At 44.2% G+C, this 13,136-nt stretch overlaps 1 protein-coding gene across 1 annotated transcript; it reads left to right on the forward strand.

The window, feature by feature from the left end:
- The first annotated feature begins 6,616 nt into the window (after nt 1-6,616).
- Nucleotides 6,617-7,362, forward strand: LOC148583325 (uncharacterized). Its single transcript, XM_088511363.1, has 3 exons — nt 6,617-6,829; nt 6,956-7,102; nt 7,189-7,362. The coding sequence occupies exons 1-3, from the start codon at nt 6,617-6,619 to the stop codon at nt 7,360-7,362; spliced, it is 534 nt and encodes a 177-aa protein (XP_088367489.1).
- Nucleotides 7,363-13,136: the final 5,774 nt, after the last annotated feature.

Below are 13,136 nucleotides of genomic sequence, written 5' to 3' on the forward strand. Positions count from 1 at the left end.
CAATATAGAAAATTAAACTGTTTGAAAAAAATTTGAAGAAACAACAATAATTAAAAAATTACTTATAATGCTAAAAATAGAAGAAGAGAAGAACCTATTCATAGTATTAGGGGAAAAAAAAATCAATTTAGAGTTGCAAATTCATTTTTCTTTTTCTTTTTTTCATTTCTATTATGGAAGTCAAAATTCAATAAATAAAAAATAATAAATAAAAAAACTATATATTAAAAAAACTATAGAGAAGTTGGACAGTGGACCGTGCCACTAAAAACAAACAAAACTTGAAAAAATCAATAGAAAAAAATACATGAAAAAGAACCATAAAAAAATGAACTTGAAAAGGCAAAGGTATTCTAGTTCTTACAAGTGCTTTCACTGTTGGTTGCTAACTTGCTGAGCAATTGAGTTGCGGTCTGAGAGTCAATTGATGCGCCTCCTATTCTATTTGCAATATCAGTTTTTCTACAGATTAAAAAACAACCTTAACAGTCTCTACCTACAGTGCAATGGGCATAGATTAAATGATACATGCACATGACTCAAGTTGCTCCCTCTGGTTCTAGTGGTGGTTTGGTTCTCTCTTGGCGTCCTGGAGTGGACCTTGAATGTTTTGTTTCAAACAAGAACAACATTTCAGCTTGGTGCTTTTCTGATCCTCCTAATTCTCCTTGGATTCTCTCTTGTGTGTATGGTCCTCTTGATAGAAGGGACAGATTGGCTTTTTGGGACTCTTTTGCCTCTGTTGGTGATCTTTTTGAAGCCTCTTGGCTTTGTATAGGAGACTTAAACTCAATTTTGGATCAATCTGAGAAGCTTGGTGGGAGACCTGTGGCAAGCTCTTCCCACTGCCCTTTTAGAAGCTTCATTGAACGTTTTGGAATGATTGATTTAGGATTTGCTGGAAATCCTTTTACTTGGTGCAATAATAGACAAGGCTTGGATACTATTAAAGAAAGGTTGGATAGAGGTTTGGCTTCTCCAAATTGGGTTCATCTTCACCCTGAATACTTCTTACTACATCTCCCTGCTCTAAACTCTGACCATAACCCCATTTCTCTTAATACCAACTACTCTTCCTGCTTCTTGCCTAGGCCTTTTAGGTTTAAGGAATTTTGGACCAAAGACAGTTCTTGTGGTCAAATTATAGAAGCTGCTTGGCAGAAAATTGTTCCTGGAATCCCTGCCACTTGCCTTCCTAAGAAACTCAAAAACACCAAATCTGCCTTGCTAAAATGGAACTCTCAACATTTTGGTAATATTCATAAGAAGATTAAGGCCACTCTTCTTCTCTTAGACACAGTCCAACAATCCCCTCCCTCTCCCTCCTCTTTTGATAAGGAAATAAGTTTGAAGTTGGATTTGGAGAATCTCCTAAGCAAGGAAGAGATCCTATGGCGCTCAAAATCCAGAGAAAGTTGGTTGACTTGTAAGGACCTTAACACCAAGTATTTCCACACTTCCACTCTCATCAGAAGAAGATCTAATGCAGTGAACTTTCTCAAGTTGGGTCCAGGAAATTGGGTTTCCTCTAGAGCTGAAATTGGTGGACATTTCACAGCTCACTTCTCCAATCTGTTCACTTCTTCAAACTCTCCCATTGAGGCTGAAATGCTGGACTTATTCTCTCCTATTATCACTGAGGAGGAGAATGTTACCTTATGCTCCATTCCTTCTGAGGAAGAGGTTTTCGAAGCTTTAGCAAGTCTTGGCTCTACCAAAGCCCCTGGACCAGATGGTTTTACTGCTCTATTCTACAAGAAATACTGGTGTCATGTCAAAGTGGATGTTCTGAATTGCATTTGGAATTTCTTTAAGAACAATTTTTTGATGAGGGATCAGAATCATACTTTTCTAGCTTTGGTTCCTAAACTTAGTGGCTCTCACACTGCTCACCAATTCAGACCTATAAGCCTTTGCAACATTGTCTACAAGATCATTTCTAAAATCCTGGCTAACAGATTGAAAATCTTTCTTCCTAGAATAATATCTCCTCTTCAGTCAGCTTTTGTTCCAAAGAGGAATATTCAAGACAACACGATCCTGGCCCATGAGCTTCTTCATTCTTTCAAATCCAAGAGAGGCAAAGGGGGTTACATGTTCCTCAAGATGGACATGGAGAAGGCTTTTGATAGAATGGAATGGACTTTTCTCTTGTCTATAATGGAAAAACTGGGGTTCAGCCCCATTTGGATCTCCTGGGTCAGAATCTGCATCTCCTCTTCCTCCTTCTCTATTTTGCTGAATGGTAGTCCTTTTGGTTTATTCTCCCCTGAGAGAGGGTTGAGACAAGGAGACCCCCTCTCTCCTTTTCTTTTTATTCTGGGTTCTAAAGTCTTCTCCAGACTTATGTTCAAAGAGGAAAAGAATGGTTTTCTTAAAGGCCTTCGGATAGCAAGGAACTGCACTGCTATTCATCATCTTTTATTTGCTGATGACTTACTCATTTTTGGGAAAGCTACTGTGTCTGAAGCTACTTGCATCAAATCTTGTCTGGATAAGTATTGTAGATGGTCTGGTCAGTCCATCAATGCTGCAAAATCCTCCACTCGTTTCAGTAAAAACACCAATCCCTGCACTTCAGAAGCTATCTCCAATATTATTCCTTACCCCTCCAACCATTCCAGCTCTCTTTATCTTGGTTTACCAATTCTGATGGGGAACTCAAAGAAAAGAGCCTTTCAAGGTTTTATTGACAAGGTTCTTGGAAGAGTTGAAGGTTGGAGAGCCAAAACTTTATCTCAAGCTGGCAGATTAGTTCTCATTAAGTCAGTTGCTGCTGCACTTCCCTCTTATGCCATGAGCACTTTCTTGCTTCCTAAAAGCTTTTGCTCTGATCTTGATAAGATTTTCAAAAATTTTTGGTGGGGTTTCCCAGCAAAAAAGTCTAAAAACCTGACTTTGAAGGCTTGGGACTCTATTTGCCTTCCAAAGGTTTTAGGTGGTTTAGGCATCAGGAAAATGAGAGAAGTTAACTTGGCTCTTATCTCCAAGTTAGGCTGGAAACTTCACTCTAATGCAGATTCTTTATGGGTTTCTCACTTGCGAGGTAAGTATCTTCACTCTAGCTCTTTTCTCTCCCCCTCATCCATTTCTTCCTCATCATGGTTATGGAAAGGCATCCTGAAAACTCGTTCTTTTATCTCCAAAGGTGCCTGTAACAGAATCCATAACTCCTCCTCTCTCCCTATTTGGAGCTCCTCTTGGATTCCTACCATTCCATCTTTCATTCCTTCCCCCTTTCCTCTTTTGCTTAGGCCCCTTCCCAATCTTCTAGTTTCTGATCTTTTCTGTCATGATCCCACTTCCACTGCTTATTCTTGGAACTATCCTCTTCTCCACTCTCTTTTTGATTCTGTTAGTATTAAGGAAATTGTTAAAATCAACTTTTCCTCTCCCTCTTCTGATAAACTTCTCTGGACCCCCTCTGCAAATGGCTGTTTTTCAACTAAATCTGCATATAATCTCATCAGTAGCCAGCGATTTTCTACTGAAAACTCCCCTCTTTCTCCAGCTCAATGGAAGCTTCTCTGGAATCTCAATCTTAATGATAGATTGAAACTTTTCCTTTGGAAAATTGCTTGGGATATTGTCCCCTCCAAGATTAGGTTAAACTCTGTTTTCCCCATTCCCCCTGCTACCTTAGTTTGCCCCTTATGCAATGTGGAAGAGGACTCCCTCTCTCACCTCTTCTTCAGTTGCTTTTTTGCTAGAATATCTTGGAGATCCTCTCCTTGGCCTCTAGACTCGTTGAAATGGTCCTCTCTCAGCCTCTCTGAATGGATCAAAGGTATTTTAACTCCTCATACATCTTTTGGCATTCCTCTTGCAGACTCACATTTGTTCCAGATTTATGCTGCTGTTTTTTGTGATCTGCTTTGGATTTCCAGAAACCAAGCTGTTCATAATGGTGTTTTCCCTGAAGCCTCCAAGCTGGCTGCAAACATCAACCGTGTCTCCTTGGAACATTTAGCAGCCTGGACTTCAAAGTCACATCCAATCAAAGAGCTATGGTCTCCTCCTCCTACAGATTACTTCAAGATAAATTTTGATACAGCCATCAGAGATAACTTCTCTACTCAAGCAGCTGTCTGCAGAGACTCCAAAGGCCAGATCATCAAAATCCTCTCCCAAGTTAGGCCCACTTGTAGTCCTTCGTATGGAGAAGCTCAAGCAGCCCTCTTGGCTGGTTCCCTGGCAGCTTCCATGCACCTTGATAAGTTCATTCTAGAAGGGGACTCCTCTATTGTTATTTTATCTTTACAGAATCCATCTAATGTATTGGATTGGCATCTTGAACATGTAATCTTTGAAACTTTATCTATTTTTCCAGCCTCCTGTATTTGGAAGGCCAGAAAAGTTAACAGAAGTGCGAACTTCTGCGCCCATCATGTGGCATATAGGGCCGCGGCAAGAGTTTTCTCGGGCTGCATTCCCTCCTTATTCTCCCCTCCCCTCTCTATTCCCATATGTAGTGGAAAAGATCCACCCCCTTCTTGTCCCTCTTTGTGAGGGTTTGTGTTCTGTTGGCTCCTTTCTATAAAGTGGTTTGTTACAAAAAAAAAAAAAAGTTTTTTTTTTTTTTTAAATACACCGTACTGGGCATAGCCTCATAGATTAGTTCTTACCTTTCAATCTATTAGGGTTTTTTTTTTTCATTAAAAAAATAAAAAAATAAAAAAGAGAGAGAAAGTAATGAGTGGACTTTTGTGAGTCTTTTAATGTGGGGCCTAGGTTTTTTTTTTTTTTTTTTTTTTCTGCACCGTAAGGGCCTTGCCTCTAACTAATACAAAATCTCCTTACAATTTTGGTTTTTTTTTCCCTTTTTTAATATGTTGTGGGGACATAGCCATTGGCCATAATGTGGCTCACCACCGATCACTGCCATTACATCAAGGCCACCTCCACTGCCATCTATGCATTTTATAGAATAATTAGGTGGTTGGCTTTTTGAATTTTGTAGTACTGCAATGTTAGGTGCTCTTTTGATGTTATTTTAGTGCTCTCCTAGTTTTAGATGAATATTATTTATAAATACCAAAAAAGAAAGTTGCATTAATTTCTCTCACTTGGTATTTATAAAATAATATCCGTGTAGGTAAGTATGAACCTGACCTTCACGCAGCGGGTATTGAGCCATCAGTTGCCGGATAAATTCAAGGTCCCAACTGTTGCCCTTTACAATGGGACTGCTGACCACTTGGAACACCTCGAGTAATTCCGCTCTAACATCGCTCTCTGTGGGATACCGGACGAGATCGCCTGTCGAGCATTCCCCTTAACTCTGACAAGCTCTGCGAGTGGTTCACCAATCTCCCTCCGAACTCCATAGACAATTTCACGAACCTCACCAGGCACTTCCTGACTCAATTCATGTCCACACACAGGCAAAAGATGTCCGTGGCCTACCTCATGACGGTGCAGCAAAAAGACTCAGAATCCTTAAAAGATTATGTGGAGTGTTTCAAGAAGGAAAGACTTGGGGTCGCGATAGCTCTTCGGAACTTGGTGTTGATGGCCCTCTTGAATGGAATTCATCCTCAAAGCCCCCTAGCTTTGGAGGTGGCGCGCAGGCCCCTACAGATCTCTAGGAGTTTATGGAAAAAGCTGCCGAATTCATAAATGGAGAAGAGACCATACGGGCTTTAACGGTCGCGAGGGGGACTGCAGCAGAAGCCCCCATAAAAGAAACCCCCAAGGTCAGTGCGCCACAAAAGAAGGGACCGTTTAGCAAGAAAGGTGAGAAGGGAAAGCCGATCACTCAGCGGAAGCTCAACCTCACCCCGCTAGACGCCAGTTTAATCGAAGTGTTGCGCGAAGTCAATGCAATCCCAGAAGCGAGGCGACCCCTGCCGATGTGTGCCCCTGCAGACAAGCGTAGCATGAACAAGTATTGCGAGTATCACTGAGACCATGGCCATGACACCGAGGATTGCATCTCGCTAAAAATGGAGGTGGAGAGACTCATTAAGAATGGGAAGCTCACCAGGTTCGTGGCAGGCTAGCCATAGGTCCCGCCACTCACGATTGAGCCTCGCCACCAGGAAGAAAGAAGGCCCAGGCCGCAGATTTGCGGCCATGAGGGGGGAGTTCAAAGATACAGAGGTGGCCATGAGGGAGAGCAATACGCGAGAGAGCAGGATATTGTCCGCAGTCCATGCAAGGACGGGGGCAGGGAACGCCAAAGATAGGAAAACAATGACAACGACGAGAAGGACTCAAAGGAAGAAAGGCCCCTTGTTGCCCGAAACAAAAATGGTCGCCAAGATAGAATGCGGAGAGGGCGGCCCGAAAACCGCATCGTCATCCACAACAGGGCGATAAGCGAGATAGACACCATTGTCAGGGGGTTCACAGGAGGCGGAGAGTCCAGTTAGGCGCGGAGAAGCCACGCGAGGAGGCTCACTTCAAGGGAAGTCTTGTCTGCAGCTAGGCCATCCAAGGCCCAGAGAAGGGAGTCTCAGCCGATTATCTTCACGGATGACGATCTCCATGGGATTGTGTCCCCCACGACGACGCCCTAGTGGTAACTCTTCTCATTTCCAATTATAATGTTCATAAAATCCTTATCGATACAGGCAGCTCCGCAGATATCCTGTACACGAGATCTTTCAAAAGGATGACCATTGACAAGGGCAGAATATTGCCGATGATAGTCCCCTTAGTGGGGTTCAGTGGAGAAAGAGTATGCCCTGTCGGAGCGATTACGCTCCTACACATCGTCGGGTACAAGCAGACCCAGGCCACTGTCATGACTGATTCCATCATCATTGACAAGCTGTATGCCTATAATGCCATCATTGGGAGACCCACATTGAATGCATTAAAGGCTGTAGTGTCGACCTTTCAACTAGTTATGAAGTTCCCAACGAAGTCAGGAATATGAGCAGTTAGGGGCGACCAAGAGGCGGCACGCGTTTGCTATAACGCCATTTTGAAGGAACCTCGCTTGAAAAAGACACTCAATGTCGCAGTGGAGGTATACGACGAGCACAAGCTATTTCGGGGCGAACCCGTAGAAGACTTGGTAGAGGTATCAGTCGATGGCCTGGACAGGGCAATAAGGATAGTCTCGCAATTGTCGGGCGAGGCCAAAGCTAGTCTGGCACTGTTCCTGCAAAAGAACTTGGATGTGTTTGCGTAGACACATCAGGACATGCTGGGGGTCAACCCTACTATGATTACTCACAGGTTGAATATGGACCCCACTGCCAAGCCCGTGAAGTAGAAGTCATTGCCCTAGAGCGTAGCAAGGCCATAGCAACGGAAGTAAGCAAGCTCAAGCAGGCGAAATTCATTAGGGATGTCCAGTTCCCCACGTGGGTGTCCAACGTCGTCATGATTAAGAAGCACAACGGAAGATGAAGAATGTGTGTAGATTTTACGAATCTGAACAAAGTTTGTCCCAAAGATAGCTTCTCGCTACCCCGAATAGATCTGCTTGTAGACTCAACCGCAGGCCATGAATCACTCAGCTTCCTTGATGCCTTCTCGAGGTATAACCAGATACAGATGGATAACTTAGACGAAGAAAAGACAACTTTCATCACAGATCGCGGATTGTACTACTACAAGTTCATGCCATTTGGGCTAAAGAACGCCGGGGCCACCTACCAAAGATTGATGAACCACATGTTTAGGAACCAAATAGGGAAGAATGTCGAAGTGTATATGGACGATATGCTAGTTAAAAGCAAGCAGGCGACCCACCATGTGGAAGACCTCGAAGAAACCTTCCAAACCCTGAGGCAGTAATGTATGAAGTTGAACCCAGCTAGGTGTGCCTTCTGGGTCTCCGCCGGGAAGTTCCTTGGGTTCATGGTGTCCCAGAGGGGAATCAAAGCGAACCCAGAGAAGATCCAGGCAATATTAGATATGCAACCTCCGGCTAACACGAAGTAGCTTCAGCAACTTACAAGCTGTGTCACGGCTCTAAATAGGTTTGTGTCAAAAGCAATTGACAAGTACCTAGCTTTCTTCAAGATTCTGCGAAAGGCTATTCTTTAGGGGAAAGAGTGTGATGAAGCCTTCAAGTAGTTGAAGAAGTATCTGTCGAACCCACCACTCCTGAGTAGGCCACAGGAGGGGGAGCCACTCTCCCATTACCTAGCAATTTCACCATCGGCAGTTAGTTCTACCCTCGCCAGAGAGGATTCAGGGGTACAACGGCTCGTGTATTACACCAGCAAAGCCCTCAAAGGAGCAGAGACCAGGTACTCGCGGCCGAAATAGCTAGCGTTCGCTGGTTATGGCCGCCCAAAGATTGCGACCTTACTTCCAGGCCCACACTGTCCGGGTCCTAACGGACTACCCCCTCAAGCAGATTCTGCAAAAACCCGACACCTCGGGTCGCCTAGTCAAGTGGGCAATAGAATTGGGCGAGTTCCCTTCTTAGACCCGCGTTAAAAGGACAGGCACTGGCAGACTTTGTGGCGGAGTTCACAAGAGTTCCACAGGAGGAAAGAAGTTGGTCGGAAGGACCATAGGTTGTCTATGTTGATGATTCGCCGAAGAAGAGAAGTAGCGGGGCAAAAGTCGTACTCCAACCCCTAGTGGGCCCAGAGCTCAGATATGTCATCAAAATGGGTTTTAAAACCACAAACAACGAGGCGGAGTATGAAGCCGTACTAGCAGGACTCGCCATAGCACTCGAGTTAGGGGTGCACAGTGTGGAGATGAGAAGCGACTCAAGCGTAATTGTAGGACACATACAGGGCGAGTACGAAGCCAAAGAGGAGCGAATGCAGCAGTACTTAGCGAAGACCAAGGAGCTCATCGCGAAGCTTAAGCAGTTTGTCATGAAAAAGGTACTACGGTCCCAAAACGAATCTGCAGATCAACTGGCCTGCCTGGCGTCAACTTCAGACGCAGAGTTAGACTCATCGCGCGAGCAAGTCCGCCTAATCGCTGAGTCATCAATCACTCCTGCGAAGAGGTAACTCAAGTAGAAACAAAGCCAATCTGGGCAGAAAACATAGTGCGATTCCTAGAAGATGGTACCCTCCCGGAAGATCGCAAGATGGCAAGGAAGCTTCGAATGAAGGCAGCAAGGTACACACTCATCCGCGGGGAGCTGTATAAAAGGGGGCGAGGACTTTGCCTTTACTGAAGTGTGTATCCGAGGAAGAAGGGGCCTACATAGTGAAGGAAATCCATGAAGGGATATGTGGTAGCAACGTAGGATGAAGGGTGCTCGCCCACAAAGCAATCAGAATGGGTTACTCCTGGTCGGACATGCACGCCGACTCCTTAGAGATGGTGCAAAAGTGCGAGAAGTGTCAGATGTTCACCTCCGTACCTAGTGTCCCTCTAGAGGAGTTAACTCTTATCTCCTCCCCGTGGCCGCTTGAGCAATGGGGGTCGACATTGTTGGCCAGCTCCCAACCAGGAAGGGAGGAGTGAAGTTTGCAGTAGTGGCAGAGGGCTACTTTACCAAATGGGCTGAGGTTGAAGCCCTCACATGCATAACCACCCATAACATCACACGATTCTTGTGGGGGTTTGTGGTTACAAGGTACAGCATCGCGCACGCCTTCGTCACTGATAACAGGAAGCAGTTTGACTGCCAACCGTTTAGAGGCTAGTGTGCGATGCTGAAGATCAGGAACTTCTACTCATCCCCAGGGCACCTCAAGCCAACGGCCAAGTAGAAGCCACGAACAAAACCCTCTTCCGAATCATTAAGAATAAATTGGAAGACAAGAAAGGAGCGAGGGCGGACGAGCTACCTTAAGCATTGTGGGCATACATAACAACCAAGCGGACCCCAACGGGAGACATCCCCTTTGGGTTAGCTTTCGGCAATGAAGCTATCGTCCCCGCTCAGGTGCAATATTACGACCCTGCGCTGAATAACGAAGGCCTGAAGTTGTCCCTCAATTTGTTGGAAAAGAGAAGGTAGAAGGCAAATATGACGATGGCCGCATACCAGCAAAAGGTCTCCCAGTACTTCAACAAGCAGGTATGCCCTCAAAAGTTAGAGGTAGGAGATGGGTATTGCGCAAAGTGACGATAGCCACCAAGGATCCTGCCAAAGGCAAAGTGGCCCCAAAGTGCGAGGGCCCATACAGAGTAGTCAATAACTATAGGCCCGGGGCCAACCACCTGGAGGACGTGGAAGGGAACGGCGCCATAAACTTGTTGTGCAAATATCTACTTAAATTAATAGGCAAATAAATGTACATTTAAACTCGTAAGTGCACAAGGTCAAAACAGTATCATAGAGTGCAAGTACGTGATCATTCTCATGAAAATTGGTAAATTTTGATTAAAATTAAATTCAGTAAACAAAACAAGATAAAAGGTTCATTTTCATTCAATAATGATAAAAGGTAGGGCTTTCATATCCACCATTAATCACACTTAGATCATGTAACAATATGCTAATGATCCAATCATATTATGAATACTTAAAGTTTGCCAACTTAAGGGCATGGGTGTCTACTCCTTGAGCTATTGATTTCCCTAAGCAACAAATTAAGCATGAGTGTCTACTCTAATTCTTTTCTTTTTCAAAGGATTTAGAATGGGTGTCTACCAAGTTGTTCTTTAAGAAAACATAAATCTATGGAAATCGACAAACACATGAGGCCTAGGGCATGAGTGTCTACTCCCGGTTTCCCATATTGATTAACACAAGAACCTATGGTGAGATTCTTTGGTTACTTTATTAAGCTCAAGACTTGATCATCTAAATTGACTTAAATAACTAATCCATACCACATACATATAATGGTCAATCCCACACATATGAGGAATTCAATAAAACAGAAATTAATCAAATTAAGCATCACAATATGATTATCACAAATGTGCCAATATTGAAATATTAAATAAACTTAATTAGGGCTTCAATCTAGCCCTACTAAAGTATTAGTTACACATAATTAACATAAAACTAAAAAGAAAAGGGAAAGAAAGAACTAAAAATGACTCCTTGAAGTAGCCTCCAATTTCTCTCCCCAAGAGTTGTGTTAAGATGGTCCTCTGAATCGTGAGGCTTAGAGGCCTATTTATAGGCTTAGGAATATATAGAAATCCTAAAAACCCTAATAAACTCGTAGGGTTTAACTAGGACTAGAAAAAACCCTAATATGGAAAGCAAAAGAAGTCTGGCCGCAACTTCCAAAATTGTCCAACACACGGGTGCGATCGATCACAGCCCATGTGTGCTCGATCGCACGTCTGCGATCGAGTCTCCTCGTGTGCGTACGAGTGCACACCTTGCTTGCTCATCTGGACCTCTCTGAAAGTGCACTCGATTGTAGGTACCCTACGATCGATCCCACTATCAGAGCCTCTAGCTTTTCTCAAATTTTGTCCTTTAAGTCCGATACTTTCAGGAATGCTTCATTTTCTTCCAACAACCTACAAAAACACAGAAAACACATAAAAGAAATAAAATAACACAAACTAACAAAACTAGGGAATTAACAAATATAAGTTAAGGGCTAAAATATGAATGTTTTGGCACTTAACAGAAAGCGTCTACCGCGACCATGGAACGCCCAGCACTTGAAGAAGTTCTACCAGTGATATCTCGCTATAATACTTCATGCCATTTTCACGTTTTTATGTATGTAACTCGTATAAGACTGCTATTTTGTATTTTGAACTATGTGATGAATGGCATACCGACCTGGTTATCCATGGATTATACTCTAGATGTTTGCATCCCTCATTTTCACAAATAAAATGCCGGCGGCTAGATGACGGCCCCAAAGGTTCGACAATGCCCACAAAAAAGAGAAAGTAGATGGCGCCTTGCCAGAATGTGGTGCACGCATAATTCTGCGTACTTGGGATAAGCGTAGCCCAAGGCTAGGTCCTACCTCGCCATTCATAAGACTGCTGAAAAGCATATCCTTGCCAGGGCGAAAAGACCCCTTATGGCCCAAGGCCAGGCTCCGCCTTGCCATGGCATAAGATTGCTGTAAAAGCATATCCTTGCCAGGGCGAAGAAACCCCTTGTGGTCCAAGGCCAAGTCCTACCTCGCCGCGGCATCAGACTGCTAAAAGCATACCCTTGCCATGGCGAGAAGACCCGCTACAATCCAGAACCAGGCCCCGCACCGCCATGGTGCAGGAGTGCCGCCGAACACATCAGTACCGCGGCAAGAAACCCAAAGAGGCGGGCTACGTACATGGAGCCCGCGCCTCGCCTAAGCACGAATCGCGCAACCTAGCTCCCAGCTAAGACTAGAGCAACTAAATGTCGTGCCTTTAGATGGAAGGCTTCGGAACTACGCAAAAAGAGCGCGGAAAAACGGTTCACCTTACAACCATTCGCGATGCATGGAAAACCTCACACGAACACAAAGAAGAAAGAAAGACTTTGCGCTATCATTCAATGCATGCTAGGTATTCCTTTTCTTTTTACAAGGTAAGAAAGCGCACGCTCGCATACAAAAGAGCAAAAAAAAAAAATGCATGTGTCTAGACATCATACTCGCTGTCTTTAGGCTCGCTTGTCAAAGGACCCGCGACATGGTCCCCACTGTCTAAGCTCGGGGTGAAAGGAAGCTCCTCTTTGCCAATCTCTACAAGCTCCTCTATTGCCACGGGGTTAACCATGTAGTCTTTCATCTTTAGATTCTAGTAGCCAGCTCGCTGCTCGTTGTCTTGCATGAGGGCTCGGAAAGTCTCGAAGCCCGAGACATACCTGCGATACCAGCCACGGTTGTGTACCGCGAATACCTTCCGGAGTTGAGAACACAACTTCCGCAATAACATAGTTTTCTGTCGCAGCTTTATTCGGAGCCCATCGATAAGAATGTGTCTCTCCTTTATGTCAACCTGAAGGCCCTCACAGGTTGCCCGCGAGCTCTTGGCCGCATCTAGAGCGCTCCGACATATAACGTCAGATTTTTCCAAAGCCTCCTCCTTCTCTATAGCATTGGGTGTGTTAATTGCAAAAATATTCATATTTTAGCCCTTAAACTTATATGTGTTAATTCCTTAGTGTTGTTAGTTTATGGAATTTTATTTCCTTTTTGTATTTTCTGTATTTTTATAGGTTTTTGGAAGAAAATGAAGCAAATTTGGGAAAAGCTGAAGGCTCTGGTAGTGCAATCGATCGCAAGAGACCTGTGATCGAACGCACTACAAGTGGAATGACCAGACGAGCGCAAGGCGTACGC

Source organism: Corylus avellana, chromosome 10 (assembly GCF_965113065.1).
Source record: "Corylus avellana chromosome 10, dhCorAvel1.hap1.2, whole genome shotgun sequence".
Lineage (NCBI taxonomy): Eukaryota > Viridiplantae > Streptophyta > Magnoliopsida > Fagales > Betulaceae > Corylus > Corylus avellana.

Coding starts and splice junctions, on each gene's coding strand:
- LOC148583325 (XM_088511363.1), top strand. CDS start 6,617: ATGACCATTGACAAGGGCAGAATATTGCCGATGATAGTCCCCTTAGTG. Junction 6,830..6,955: donor CATTGAATGCATTAAAGGCT/GTAGTGTCGACC, acceptor CGCTTGAAAAAG/ACACTCAATGTCGCAGTGGA. Junction 7,103..7,188: donor GCGAGGCCAAAGCTAGTCTG/GCACTGTTCCTG, acceptor GATTACTCACAG/GTTGAATATGGACCCCACTG.